Here is a 15203-nt window from a genome sequence, read left to right as displayed (position 1 = left end):
ACCAAGCATGTTTGCATCAACCAGGACAAAACTCTCCAGTGTTTCCTCTGATAAAAACGATGTTTCAGATCCCTTAAGGTCAACATTACCCAGAATAAAAGACTGGATCTAATAGCATGGATCTTACTTCTGAAGGGGTCTGCACAGTCCTCCATGCAGCCATCAGACGCTGCATGGAGGACTTGTTAATATCTGTGTTTATTAAAATATTAATGGTGTTAAAAAGAAATGTTGGATAATTTTTATTTGTGATGAGGTTGGAGAAATAGCATGTTCTTGCCTGTTTGATTTTGTTATGATAAATTTTGAGTTGTTCCTTTAAAATGTCATGATGGAGTGTTAGTTTTGTTTTCTTCCATGTCCTCTCTGCTCTCCTGTAGCTTATTCCTAACTCTTATTTCCTCGCTTTTCCATGGTGTTCTGAATTTTTTCAAAATATTTTTGTTTTAAACAGAGCTGCTGAGTCAGCTGCCGACTTTACTTTGTTGTTGAAATAAAATCACACGATGCAGGAAAAATCTGAGCAGGAGTTTCACATAAAATATCAATAAAATCTGCATCCACTTCAGAAGTAATATATTGTTTCCTCACAGTCCTCACTGAGGCGTCTCGCTGAATGAAAGTGGTAATGTTTGTCTGATACAGCCAGGTGAACAACAGAGGACACACCAGTGGACAGCCCATCAGTTCTGACCTGGTCCAGGGAGTGTCCTCTGTTCTGGACAGGCTGTGTAACATCGCTGCTGTAACCTTCAGTTATCAATGTAATGGTTAATAAAATCAGTTATTAAAATCTTGTTATATTTAATGTGTATGGCAGCTATAAACTCTGAAAATTCTTTAATAAAAACAAGATGGAGGGTGTGGTGGTTTTTTAAGTTGTGCTGGTAAAAACAGGGTTGCTGAAAATGAGTGATGCTCCAATGAGAAATAGCTTTGTAATGATAATATCTGTGCTGATGATTGTTGAGCAACTGAAGCTGTTCAATCACTTTTTTTGGCCTCTAAAACTACCATTAACTCCATTCTTACCAGTACTACCATTACCAGCATTAACACCATTAATACCACAAGCGGCATTTTCATTGGTGGCTGTAGCTCAGGAGGAAGAGCAGTCGTCCTCAACGGGAATGTTAGGGGATCGATTCCAGGCTGCATGCAGAAGTGTCCTTGGGCAAGACACTGAATCCCAAGCTGCCTCCCGTATCTGGGTATGGGTGAATTTGACAAGTTGTATGATGTGCTTCGAATGGTCAATATGACCGGAAAGATGGTAAGTAACCACCATTCGTACCACTAACTGCATTATTACCATCACTTACATTACCAACATGAATACTTACACACACTCCATTATTACAAACATGAGTTCCATTTCTACCATCATACCTATGGTTACTACTATTATAACCTTTACCACCATTACTTTTGAGCACCATCATTACAGCAATTCCTATTATTACTACCATTTCTACCGCTACTGCTGTTACTATCATGGCCACCACTACAAAATAAATAAAAACATGGTGTATTTGCCTACCTGGTCCCTGGTGGGCTTGTGTGTGGTCATGTGACGCTCCAGGTGAGAGCGCTGGGTGAAGGTTTCAGCACACAGAATGCAGGAAAAGCTCTCATCATTCTTCTTGTGCCGATACTTGATGTGTTCTTTCAGGGATGTCAGTCGCTTGTAGCCGCGCTCGCAGTAGGGACACGTTAGCAGCTGAGCGAATTCATCGGCAGTGCCATGCGCCAGGTCTGTGGGCAGGGTCAGAGTTCACCATGAACATGTCATGCTGTTTCAGTTCAACATCATGCACATTCTGAAAAGAGTTCAATCTAAGGGCAGGCCATAGGAAAACTCAAATCAAGAAATCTAACTGCACACTAGAAGCAGCTCCCAGTGTGATCCATTCTCCAGCAGTAAAAAGGAGGTTTCAGGCCGAGACCCTTCATCAGACTTAAGGAACGTGTGTTTAGCAATGTTAGAAACTCATTATTTTTATATTACACTCCAGTAAATTATGCATTTTATTTTGTCAAATTGTTATGTTGTCACTTGTGGTCATGTTGTCATGTTGTTGTCATGTTGTCATGTTGTTGTCATGTTGTCATGCTGTTGTCATGTTGTCATGCTGTTGTCATGTTGTCATGCTGTTGCCATATTGTTGTCATGTTGTTGTCATGTTGTCATGCTGTTGTCATGTTGTCATGTTGTTGTCATGTTGTCATGCTGTTGTCATGTTGTTGCCATATTGTCATGTTGTTGTCATGTTGTCATGTTGTCATGCTGTTGCCATATTGTTGTCATGTTGTTGTCATGTTGTCATGCTGTTGCCATATTGTCATGTTGTTGTCATGTTGTCATGCTGTTGTCATGTTGTCATGTTGTCATGCTGTTGTCATGTTGTCATGCTGTTGCCATATTGTCATGTTGTTGTCATGTTGTTGTCATGTTGTCATGCTGTTGTCATGTTGTCATGTTGTTGTCATGTTGTCATGCTGTTGTCATGTTGTCATGCTGTTGTCATGTTGTCATGCTGTTGCCATATTGTTGTCATGTTGTTGTCATGTTGTCATGCTGTTGTCATGTTGTCATGTTGTTGTCATGTTGTCATGCTGTTGTCATGTTGTTGCCATATTGTCATGTTGTTGTCATGTTGTCATGTTGTCATGCTGTTGTCATGTTGTCATGCTGTTGTCATGTTGTCATGCTGTTGCCATATTGTTGTCATGTTGTTGTCATGTTGTCATGCTGTTGCCATATTGTCATGCTGTTGCCATATTGTTGTCATGTTGTTGTCATGTTGTCATGCTGTTGTCATGTTGTCATGTTGTTGTCATGTTGTCATGCTGTTGTCATGTTGTTGCCATATTGTCATGTTGTTGTCATGTTGTCATGTTGTCATGCTGTTGTCATGTTGTCATGCTGTTGTCATGTTGTCATGCTGTTGCCATATTGTTGTCATGTTGTTGTCATGTTGTCATGTTGTTGTCATGTTGTCATGCTGTTGTCATGTTGTCATGCTGTTGCCATATTGTCATGTTGTTGCCATATTGTCATGTTGTTGTCATGTTGTCATGTTGTTGTCATGTTGTCATGCTGTTGTCATGTTGTCATGCTGTTGCCATATTGTCATGCTGTTGTCATGTTGTCATGCTGTTGTCATGTTGTTGTCATGTTGTCATGCTGTTGTCATGTTGTCATGCTGTTGCCATATTGTCATGTTGTTGTCATGTTGTCATGTTGTTGTCATGTTGTCATGCTGTTGTCATGTTGTCATGCTGTTGCCATATTGTCATGCTGTTGCCATATTGTCATGTTGTTGTCATGTTGTCATGTTGTTGTCATGTTGTCATGCTGTTGTCATGTTGTCATGCTGTTGCCATATTGTCATGCTGTTGTCATGTTGTCATGCTGTTGTCATGTTGTCATGCTGTTGCCATATTGTCATGTTGTTGTCATGTTGTTGTCATGTTGTCATGCTGTTGTCATGTTGTTGTTATGTTGTCATGCTGTTGCCATATTGTCATGTTGTTGTCATGTTGTTGTCATGTTGTCATGTTGTTGTCATGTTGTCATGCTGTTGTCATGTTGTCATGCTGTTGTCATGTTGTCATGCTGTTGCCATATTGTCATGTTGTTGTCATGTTGTCATGTTGTTGTCATGTTGTCATGCTGTTGTCATGTTGTTGTCATGTTGTCATGCTGTTGCCATATTGTCATGTTGTTGTCATGTTGTCATGTTGTTGTCATGTTGTCATGCTGTTGTCATGTTATCATGTTGTTGTCATGTTGTTGTCATGCTGTTGTCATGTTGTCATGCTGTTGCCATATTGTCATGTTGTTGTCATGCTGTTGTCATGTTGTCATGCTGTTGCCATATTGTCATGTTGTTGTCATGTCATGCTGTTGCCATATTGTCATGTTGTTGTCATGTTGTCATGCTGTTGTCATGTTGTCATGCTGTTGCCATATTGTTGTCATGTTGTCATGCTGTTGCCATATTGTCATGTTGTTGTCATGTTGTTGTCATGTTGTCATGCTGTTGTCATGTTGTCATGCTGTTGTCATGCTGTTGTCATGTTGTCATGCTGTTGTCATGTTGTCATGCTGTTGCCATATTGTCATGCTGTTGTCATGTTGTCATGTTGTTGTCATGTTGTCATGCTGTTGTCATGTTGTCATGTTGTTGTCATGTTGTTGTCATGTTGTCATGTTGTCATGTTGTTGTCATGTTGTCATGCTGTTGTCATGTTGTCATGCTGTTGCCATATTGTCATGTTGTTGTCATGTTGTTGTCATGTTGTCATGCTGTTGTCATGTTGTCATGTTGTTGTCATGTTGTCATGTTGTTGTCATGTTGTCATGTTGTTGTCATGTTGTCATGTTGTTGTCATGTTGTCATGCTGTTGTCATGTTGTCATGTTGTTGTCATGTTGTTGTCATGTTGTCATGCTGTTGTCATGTTATGTTGTTGTCATGCTGTTGTCATGTTGTCATGCTGTTGCCATATTGTCATGTTGTTGTCATGCTGTTGTCATGTTGTCATGCTGTTGCCATATTGTCATGTTGTTGTCATGTTGTCATGCTGTTGCCATATTGTCATGTTGTTGTCATGTTGTCATGTTGTTGTCATGTTGTCGTCATGCTGTTGCCATATTGTCATGTTGTTGTCATGTTGTCATGCTGTTGTCATGTTGTCATGCTGTTGCCATATTGTCATGTTGTTGTCATGTTGTCATGTTGTCATGTTGTTGTCATGTTGTTGTCATGCTGTTGCCATATTGTCATGTTGTTGTCATGTTGTCATGTTGTCATGCTGTTGTCATGTTGTCATGTTGTTGTCATGTTGTCATGCTGTTGTCATGTTATCATGTTGTTGTCATGTTGTCATGCTGTTGTCATGCTGTTGCCATATTGTCATGTTGTTGTCATGCTGTTGTCATGTTGTCATGCTGTTGCCATATTGTCATGTTGTTGTCATGTTGTCATGCTGTTGTCATGTTGTCATGCTGTTGCCATATTGTCATGTTGTTGTCATGTTGTCATGTTGTTGTCATGTTGTTGTCATGCTGTTGTCATGTTGTTGTCATGCTGTTGCCATGTTGTCATGCTGTTGTCATTCTGTTGTCATGTTGTTGTCATGTTGTTGTCATGCTGTTGTCATGTTGTTGTCATGTTGTTGTCATGTTGTCATGCTGTTGTCATGTTGTCATGCTGTTGCCATGTTGTCATGTTGTCATGCTGTTGTCATTCTGTTGTCATGTTGTTGTCATGTTGTTGTCATGCTGTTGTCATGTTGTTGTCATGTTGTCATGCTGTTGTCATGTTGTTGTCATGTTGTCATGCTGTTGTCATGTTGTCATGCTGTTGCCATGTTGTCATGTTGTCATGTCATGTTGTTGTCATGTTGTCATGCTGTTGCCATATTGTCATGTTGTTGTCATGTTGTCATGTTGTCATGCTGTTGCCATATTGTCATGTTGTTGTCATGTTGTCATGTTGTTGTCATGTTGTCATGCTGTTGCCATATTGTCATGTTGTTGTCATGTTGTCATGTTGTCATGCTGTTGCCATATTGTCATGTTGTTGTCATGTTGTCATGTTGTTGTCATGCTGTTGTCATGTTGTCATGCTGTTGCCATATTGTCATGTTGTTGTCATGTTGTCATGTTGTCATGCTGTTGCCATATTGTCATGTTGTTGTCATGTTGTCATGCTGTTGCCATATTGTCATGTTGTTGTCATGTTGTCATGCTGTTGCCATATTGTCATGTTGTTGTCATGTTGTCATGTTGTTGTCATGTTGTTGTCATGTTGTCATGTTGTTGTCATGTTGTTGCCATATTGTCATGTTGTTGTCATGTTGTCATGTTGTTGTCATGTTGTCATGCTGTTGCCATATTGTCATGTTGTTGTCATGTTGTCATGTTATGTTGTCATGCTGTTGCCATATTGTCATGTTGTTGTCATGTTGTCATGTTGTTGTAATGTTGTCATGTTGTTGTCATGTTGTCATGCTGTTGCCATATTGTCATGTTGTTGTCATGTTGTTGTCATGTTGTCATGCTGTTGCCATATTGTCATGTTGTTGTCATGTTGTCATGTTGTTGTCATGTTGTCATGCTGTTGCCATATTGTCATGTTGTTGTCATGTTGTCATGTTGTTATGTTGTCATGCTGTTGCCATATTGTCATGTTGTTGTCATGCTGTCATGTTGTTGTAATGTTGTCATGTTGTTGTCATGTTGTCATGCTGTTGCCATATTGTCATGTTGTTGTCATGTTGTCATGTTGTTGTCATGTTGTTGTCATGCTGTTGTCATGTTGTTGTCATGCTGTTGCCATGTTGTCATGCTGTTGTCATGCTGTTGTCATGTTGTTGTCATGTTGTTGTCATGCTGTTGTCATGTTGTTGTCATGTTGTTGTCATGTTGTCATGCTGTTGTCATGCTGTTGTCATGTTGTTGTCATGTTGTTGTCATGTTGTCATGTTGTCATGCTGTTGCCATGTTGTCATGTTGTCATGTCATGTTGTTGTCATGTTGTCATGCTGTTGCCATATTGTCATGTTGTTGTCATGTTGTCATGTTGTCATGCTGTTGCCATATTGTCATGTTGTTGTCATGTTGTCATGTTGTCATGTTGTTGTCATGTTGTCATGCTGTTGCCATATTGTCATGTTGTTGTCATGTTGTCATGTTGTTGTCATGTTGTCATGCTGTTGCCATATTGTCATGTTGTTGTCATGTTGTCATGTTGTTGTCATGCTGTTGTCATGTTGTCATGCTGTTGCCATATTGTCATGTTGTTGTCATGTTGTCATGTTGTCATGCTGTTGCCATATTGTCATGTTGTTGTCATGTTGTCATGCTGTTGCCATATTGTCATGTTGTTGTCATGTTGTCATGCTGTTGCCATATTGTCATGTTGTTGTCATGTTGTCATGTTGTTGTCATGTTGTTGTCATGTTGTTGCCATATTGTCATGTTGTTGTCATGTTGTCATGTTGTTGTCATGTTGTCATGCTGTTGCCATATTGTCATGTTGTCATGTTGTTGTCATGTTGTTGTCATGTTGTCATGCTGTTGCCATATTGTCATGTTGTTGTCATGTTGTCATGTTGTTATGTTGTCATGCTGTTGCCATATTGTCATGTTGTTGTCATGTTGTCATGTTGTTGTAATGTTGTCATGTTGTTGTCATGTTGTCATGCTGTTGCCATGTTGTCATGCTGTTGTCATGCTGTTGTCATGTTGTTGTCATGCTGTTGTCATGTTGTTGTCATGTTGTTGTCATGTTGTCATGCTGTTGTCATGCTGTTGTCATGTTGTTGTCATGTTGTTGTCATGTTGTCATGCTGTTGTCATGTTGTCATGCTGTTGCCATGTTGTCATGTTGTCATGTCATGTTGTTGTCATGTTGTCATGCTGTTGCCATATTGTCATGTTGTTGTCATGTTGTCATGTTGTCATGCTGTTGCCATATTGTCATGTTGTTGTCATGTTGTCATGTTGTCATGTTGTTGTCATGTTGTCATGCTGTTGCCATATTGTCATGTTGTTGTCATGTTGTCATGTTGTTGTCATGTTGTCATGCTGTTGCCATATTGTCATGTTGTTGTCATGTTGTCATGTTGTTGTCATGCTGTTGTCATGTTGTCATGCTGTTGCCATATTGTCATGTTGTTGTCATGTTGTCATGTTGTCATGCTGTTGCCATATTGTCATGTTGTTGTCATGTTGTCATGCTGTTGCCATATTGTCATGTTGTTGTCATGTTGTCATGCTGTTGCCATATTGTCATGTTGTTGTCATGTTGTCATGTTGTTGTCATGTTGTTGTCATGTTGTCATGTTGTTGTCATGTTGTTGCCATATTGTCATGTTGTTGTCATGTTGTCATGTTGTTGTCATGTTGTCATGCTGTTGCCATATTGTCATGTTGTCATGTTGTTGTCATGTTGTTGTCATGTTGTCATGCTGTTGCCATATTGTCATGTTGTTGTCATGTTGTCATGTTGTTATGTTGTCATGCTGTTGCCATATTGTCATGTTGTTGTCATGTTGTCATGTTGTTGTAATGTTGTCATGTTGTTGTCATGTTGTCATGCTGTTGCCATGTTGTCATGCTGTTGTCATGCTGTTGTCATGTTGTTGTCATGCTGTTGTCATGTTGTTGTCATGTTGTTGTCATGTTGTCATGCTGTTGTCATGCTGTTGTCATGTTGTTGTCATGTTGTTGTCATGTTGTCATGCTGTTATGTTGTCATGCTGTTGCCATGTTGTCATGTCATGTTGTTGTCATGTTGTCATGCTGTTGCCATATTGTCATGTTGTTGTCATGTTGTCATGCTGTTGCCATATTGTCATGTTGTTGTCATGTTGTCATGTTGTCATGTTGTTGTCATGTTGTCATGCTGTTGCCATATTGTCATGTTGTTGTCATGTTGTTGTCATGCTGTTGTCATGTTGTCATGCTGTTGACATATTGTCATGTTGTTGTCATGTTGTCATGTTGTCATGCTGTTGCCATATTGTCATGTTGTTGTCATGTTGTCATGCTGTTGCCATATTGTCATGTTGTTGTCATGTTGTCATGCTGTTGCCATATTGTCATGTTGTTGTCATGTTGTCATGTTGTTGTCATGTTGTCATGTTGTTGTCATGTTGTCATGTTGTTGTCATGTTGTTGCCATATTGTCATGTTGTTGTCATGTTGTCATGTTGTTGTCATGTTGTCATGCTGTTGCCATATTGTCATGTTGTCATGTTGTTGTCATGTTGTTGTCATGTTGTCATGCTGTTGCCATATTGTCATGTTGTTGTCATGTTGTCATGTTGTTATGTTGTCATGCTGTTGCCATATTGTCATGTTGTCATGTTGTTGTAATGTTGTCATGTTGTTGTCATGTTGTCATGCTGTTGCCATATTGTCATGTTGTTGTCATGTTGTTGTCATGTTGTCATGCTGTTGCCATATTGTCATGTTGTTGTCATGTTGTCATGTTGTTGTCATGTTGTCATGCTGTTGCCATATTGTCATGTTGTTGTCATGTTGTCATGTTGTTATGTTGTCATGCTGTTGCCATATTGTCATGTTGTTGTCATGCTGTCATGTTGTTGTAATGTTGTCATGTTGTTGTCATGTTGTTGTCATGCTGTTGCCATATTGTCGTGTTGTTGTCATGTTGTTGTCATGTTGTCATGCTGTTGCGATATTGTCATGTTGTTGTCATGTTGTCATGTTGTTGTCATGTTGTCATGCTGTTGCCATATTGTCATGTTGTTGTCATGTTGTCATGCTGTTGTCATGTTGTCATGCTGTTGCCATATTGTCATGTTGTTGTCATGTTGTCATGCTGTTGCCATATTGTCATGTTGTTGTCATGTTGTCATGCTGTTATGTTGTCATGCTGTTGCCATATTGTCATGTTGTTGTCATGTTGTTGTCATGTTGTCATGCTGTTGTCATGCTGTTGCCATATTGTCATGCTGTTGCCATATTGTCATGTTGTTGTCATGTTGTCATGCTGTTGTCATGTTGTCATGCTGTTGCCATATTGTCATGTTGTTGTCATGTTGTCATGCTGTTGCCATATTGTCATGTTGTTGTCATGTTGTCATGCTGTTGTCATGTTGTCATGCTGTTGTCATGTTGTCATGCTGTTGCCATATTGTCATGTTGTTGTCATGTTGTCATGCTGTTGTCATGCTGTTGTCATGTTGTCATGCTGTTGTCATGTTGTTGTCATGTTGTCATGCTGTTGTCATGTTGTCATGCTGTTGCCATGTTGTCATGCTGTTGTCATATTGTCATGCTGTTGCCATATTGTCATGTTGTCATGCTGTTGTCATGTTGTTGTCATGTTGTCATGCTGTTGTCATGTTGTCATGCTGTTGCCATATTGTCATGTTGTTGTAATGTCATGTTGTCATGCTGTTGCCATATTGTCATGTTGTTGTCATGTTGTCATGTTGTCATGCTGTTGTCATGCTGTTGTCATGTTGTCATGCTGTTGCCATATTGTCATGTTGTTGTCATGTTGTCATGTTGTCATGTTGTCATGCTGTTGTCATGTTGTCATGCTGTTGCCATATTGTCATGTTGTTGTCATGTTGTCATGCTGTTGTCATGTTGTCATGTTGTTGTTGTCACAGTATTGTTTCCATGTTGTCATGTTGTTGTTGTCACAGTATTGTTTCCATGTTGTCATGTTGTCATGCTGTTGTCATGTTGTCATGTTGTTGTCATGTTGTCATGTTGTTGTAATGTTGTCATGTTGTTGTCATGTTGTCATGCTGTTGCCATATTGTCATGTTGTTGCCATATTGTCATGTTGTTGTCATGTTGTCATGCTGTTGTCATGTTGTCATGCTGTTGCCATATTGTCATGTTGTTGTCATGTTGTCATGCTGTTGTCATGTTGTTGTTGTCACAGTATTGTTTCCATGTTGTCATGTTGTCATGCTGTTGTCATGTTGTCATGTTGTTGTTGTCATGTTGTTGTCATGTTGTCATGCTGTTGTCATGTTGTCATGTTGTTGTCATGTTGTCATGTGCTTGTTGTCATGTTGTCATGTTGTTGTCATGTTGTCAAGTGCTTGTTGTCATGTTGTTGTCATGTGCTTGTTGTCATGTTGTCAAGTGCTTGTTGTCATGTTGTCAAGTGCTTGTTGTCATGTTGTTGTCATGTTGTTGTCATGTCACGTGCTTGTTGTCATGTTGTCATGTTTTTGTCATGTCATGTTGTTGTCATGTTGTCATGTTGTTGTCATGTTGTTGTCATGTTGTCATGTTGTCATGTGCTTGTTGTCATGTTGTTGTCATGTTGTCATGTGCTTGTTGTCATGTTGTCATGTTGTCATGTGCTTGTTGTCATGTTGTTGTCATGTTGTCATGTGCTTGTTGTCATGTTGTCATGTTGTTGTCATGTTATGTTCTTGTCATGTTATGTTGTTGTCATGTTGTCATGTGCTTGTTGTCATGTTGTCATGTTGTCATGTTGTCAAGTGCTTGTCATGTTTTTGTCATGTCGTGTTGTTGTCATGTTGTCAAGTGCTTGTTGTCATGTTGTTGTCATGTTTTTGTCATGTTGTCATGTTTTTGTCATGTTGTCGTGTTGTTGTCATGTTGTTGTCATGTTGTCAAGTGCTTGTTGTCATGTTGTCATGTTTTTGTCATGTTGTCATGTTGTTGTCATGTTGTTGTCATGTTGCCCTGTTGTCAATTTGTTGTCATGTTCTTGGTGTTGTCATGTTGTTGTTCTGTACTGTTGTTACTCTGGGCCTGTTCCAGAAAGCAGGGTTTTGTATTTTTAACCCAGAGTTGGGAAAACTGGGCTTTGTGTTCCAGAAAGTGAGGTACTGTCTCACCCGAATCTGTTACCACAGTAACTGATTCTGTCAATACACAATTGTTTATGTAAAATAAGATTTTTCACAACTGGAACACATTTCGATGACTCATCAAACAACACGGTGTTGCAGTTATTTTGATTCTCTGTCCGTAGATATCCAACATTACGCAACGCTTATGTGCGATGACATCACAGCAGGACGCCGCCATGCTTCTGGAAACGGGACTTTTCCTTCGAACGTCGGGAGCAGAACATGAGAAGGACGAAGGTCGCTGGAGTCGTCAGGAAAGTCATGCATGTCTGAAATCATCATTTCATCACCGTCGTCTCTCTGGACCCCAGCAGACGGCGTCTCCTCGCCATCGTCTTCCTCCTCCCGCCATGAAGGACGCCGTTCCGCTGCAGCAGATGTCCCACCATGATCCAGTCCAACAGGTTTATTTCCAGTTCCCTGCAGCGGGACTGGACCTGGATGGTTCAGATGTTTCCAGTTCAACGTCTGATCGGAGATCAAACTTCCACGTCCACAGCAGTTTTCTCCCATCATGCAGCAGTTTCCCTTTTTACTAAAACCTCCTGCTGGAATAAAAACTTCTCCCTCCAATCAACTGGTTGCCATGGTGACGCCAGGTACTCAGAGCTGATAGGACCGACTCAAAGCAGCTGATCTGGAAGCCAAAACTCAGTTACTCAGCTCAGAGTCCAGAGTTTCATTGTAGACCAGGGGTAAAGTCAGTCCTCGAGGACCACTGTCCTGCAAGTTTTCCATGTATCCCTGCTCCAACACACCTGACTTCCAATAAATGGCTTCAACAGCCTGCACAATGATTGATTTGAGTCAGGTGTGTTGGAGCAGGGATACATGGAAAACCTGCAGGATTGTGGCCCTCAAGGTCCGGAGCTGGACCCCCCAGAGTCGACTCAGAGTTTGCTGAACCTCTTTTCTGGAACAGGCCCCTGTTTGTTGCCATATTATCAGTTTCTTGTTATGTTGTTTGTTCTCACTGTGATCGCTCTCGTCCTGACCGAAAGCCTCAGGCGTGCTAAGTCGTGTCACCTCCTCTGGGGCTTCTGGGTAAATGATGGCGGTGTCACTACGCTGCAGGTACTCGGCGATGGTTGCTGTGTGATCAATACTATCCTCCAGTTTACGTTTCAGGAAGTACTCATCCAGCTCTGCGACGCCGTCCGAAGGTCTCACTGATCACAGGATACAGTCAATTCAGCAAGAAAACACCAAGAAAGAAAAGACTGTCATCAGCATAAAGACGGAACAGACAGCAGAGACACAGGGTCCCCCGGTGCGGTCCTGCATAATGACTGATGGATGCAAGACAGTCCGGCTGCAGCTTCCATCCGCCTCCACCATCAGGCCGGAGGAAACAAACTCCAGACAACGCCTCTACATGAAGGTTTACAAACCGCCAATAAAACAGCAGAAGAAGAGGAAAAGAGCTGAGATGCGTAAAGCCGTCACCAAAATGAAAAGATGGACCTTATTATAACGGGTCAAGTTTTTTTATATTTTTACGATTAAACGTTACATCATGATAACGTGATCGGTGTTATTTGAGTGACCGCTCTACGCTTCAGTAACGCTGAATGCAATACAGACGAAACTACAATCAGCAGAACGTCACCATGGTAACTGAAATCAAACAAAAGAAACAATAATAAAAACAGGAAACTCTACGTGTCGGGTTGTCAGTAAAACGTGAGTCAGATTGCTGAATTACTGGGTTAACACGATGCGTTAAACCGTGCAATGATCCGACTTACAGCGCGCAGTCGATCAGGTATCGTATAAACACAAAGATCTCCAGTCTTACTGCTCCATGACACTCGTACCGGGTTATCAATATGTTCCACACTGAAGTCACCAGACTGATAGAAACATTCAGATACTACTCTTAAAAAAGCTAAAATGTTTCATGAGAACGATAGGAAACCGAACGCTTGTTTGATCCGTGTGTTATTGATCCAGATGGCGAAACGGTGATTATAACACGCTATCAGCTGATTTGCTGATGCATTTTATATAGAAAAATCTTCCATGCAGTTCCATAAGGCAACTTATTTTGAAAAGTGTTTGTTTCTTCCTGCCGTATGGTGGAGGTGGTCTGAGAACGGAGCCTGCCAGAACCCCTCCATAAACCACGTAAAATCAGTTGAGTGTTTTAATGAAATTATTTGATGAATTTCATTAGCTGTTGTTCCTGACTATGACATAATGCTAATTGTATATAAAGATGAGCAGAGCCTCCGTGACGTCACCCGTAGGTTTCTGAAGAGCTGAATTGAAGTTCGGTGGGCGGTTCCTACCATCACCATCTTGGCAGGGACATGTGTGTCGTCTCGCCCGGAAAATACAAATATCGGCAAAGAGGTGGAGCTGAGAGGGTGAGGGTGGATCTAGTAAACTCAGAGCTGCCTGTAGCTAAAAAGCTAACCAGCTAACAGAGGTGAGTGGGCTAAAGCTAGCTCACGCTGTGAACTGATTTACTGCCATTGTTCTACATTCCTAATGTTCAACAGCATGCTTATTTCTGCTGTAAACATGTTTATTTCTGCTGTAAACGTGTTTATTTCTGCTGTTAACGTGTTTATTTCTGCTGTAATTTCTGCTGTGAAGTTGGTCTTTTTAACATGGGAGTCTATGGGGATTTGCTCTGTTCTGGAGCCCCTAGTGGATGAAGGGGGAACTGCAGGCTCTGGCTCTAAAATTGCCGCAGGTTGCCGCTTGTGCTGGCCTCATTCAGCTCCTCCCCTGTGATTGGTTTGAATATTTGGTTTTTATCTCACCTGCTTCGCTTCCTGCTGCCTTCAGAGAAGATTTTGGACTTTGAATATCAAAGTCGCCCCGTCGGACATCTGTTCACATAAACACACATTTATCCTCTGAACCTCAAACACTTCATGCAGAGTCTGGAATCTAATGCTAATGAAGATGAGCTGTTGCCATGACAACAAATTATGTGGATGTGGATGAAGAAAATGTTCACTTCCTTTTAGATGTGTGTTTGAATTTCTGGTTCCCATCAGGGACACCCACCAAGACGTCCATTGTCCTCCCGTCTCCAGCTCTGTGTCTCCGCCTGGTCCGCCTGGTCCTCCTGGTCCTCCTGGTCCCTCTGGTCCCCCTGGTCCCTCTGGGCCCCCTGGTCCCCCTGGGATAGTGGGACGTGGCCGATCTGCGGCAATGCCTCCAGGTTGGGAATACCTGCTGGGTTGCCTGCATCTTCATCCTTCACTCCTCCTCCACTGTTCGCCACGGCGCTGTCTTCATCGGTTTCTGAGGTCGTTTCCACCACAAAGTTCAGGACTGAAATGGAGAGGAAGAGGAGGAGGAAGACAGAGAACAGAGGTCCACAGTTAATTTATTTGAAGAGTTTCAGTCAGGATTTAGAGCTCATCATAGTACTGAGACAGCATTGGTGAAAGTTACTAATGACCTTCTTATGGCCTCAGACAAAGGACTTGTGTCCGTACTTATCTTGCTTGATCTTAGTGCTGCATTTGATACAGTCGATCATAACATTCTGTTACAGAGACTAGAACAGGTGGTTGGAATTACAGGTACAGCGTTAAGCTGGTTTAAATCATATTTATCTGATAGACTTCAGTTTGTTCATGTAAATGACAAGTCCTCCTCCCAAACTACAGTAAGTCATGGAGTTCCTCAAGGTTCTGTACTTGGACCAGTACTCTTCACACTATATATGCTCCCTTTAGGCAAAATTATTAGACAGCATGGAATAAACTTTCATTGTTATGCAGATGATACTCAGATATACTTATCCTTTAAACCAGATGAAACAAATCAGCCCAATAGGCTACAAAATTG

At 41.1% G+C, this 15203-nt stretch overlaps 1 protein-coding gene across 2 annotated transcripts in view; it reads right to left on the bottom strand.

The window, feature by feature from the left end:
* The window catches only part of LOC306767020 (zinc finger E-box-binding homeobox 2-like), a 44588-nt gene extending 29984 nt beyond the window's left edge, over positions 1-14604 (bottom strand). The window contains exons 1-4 of one of the 2 annotated variants that reach the window (XM_079254915.1): positions 14412-14604; positions 14162-14230; positions 12365-12559; positions 1541-1755 (exon numbers count right to left, since the gene is read on the bottom strand). In XM_079254915.1, the coding sequence (XP_079111041.1) occupies positions 1541-1570 (30 nt within the window). In that variant the 5' untranslated portion in view covers positions 1571-1755; positions 12365-12559; positions 14162-14230; positions 14412-14604. The remainder of the gene's footprint in view (positions 1-1540; positions 1756-12364; positions 12560-14161; positions 14231-14411) is intronic. The other variant, XM_079254916.1, reaches the window with a different exon arrangement.
* Between the last annotated feature and the right edge of the window lie 599 nt (positions 14605-15203).

This window comes from Telmatherina bonti, assembly GCF_933228915.1.
Source record: "Telmatherina bonti genome assembly, chromosome: 15".
Taxonomy (NCBI): Eukaryota; Metazoa; Chordata; class Actinopteri; order Atheriniformes; family Telmatherinidae; genus Telmatherina; species Telmatherina bonti.
The sequence above is the reverse complement of the archived record's forward strand: the minus strand, read 5'-3'. Positions and strand labels throughout refer to the sequence as shown.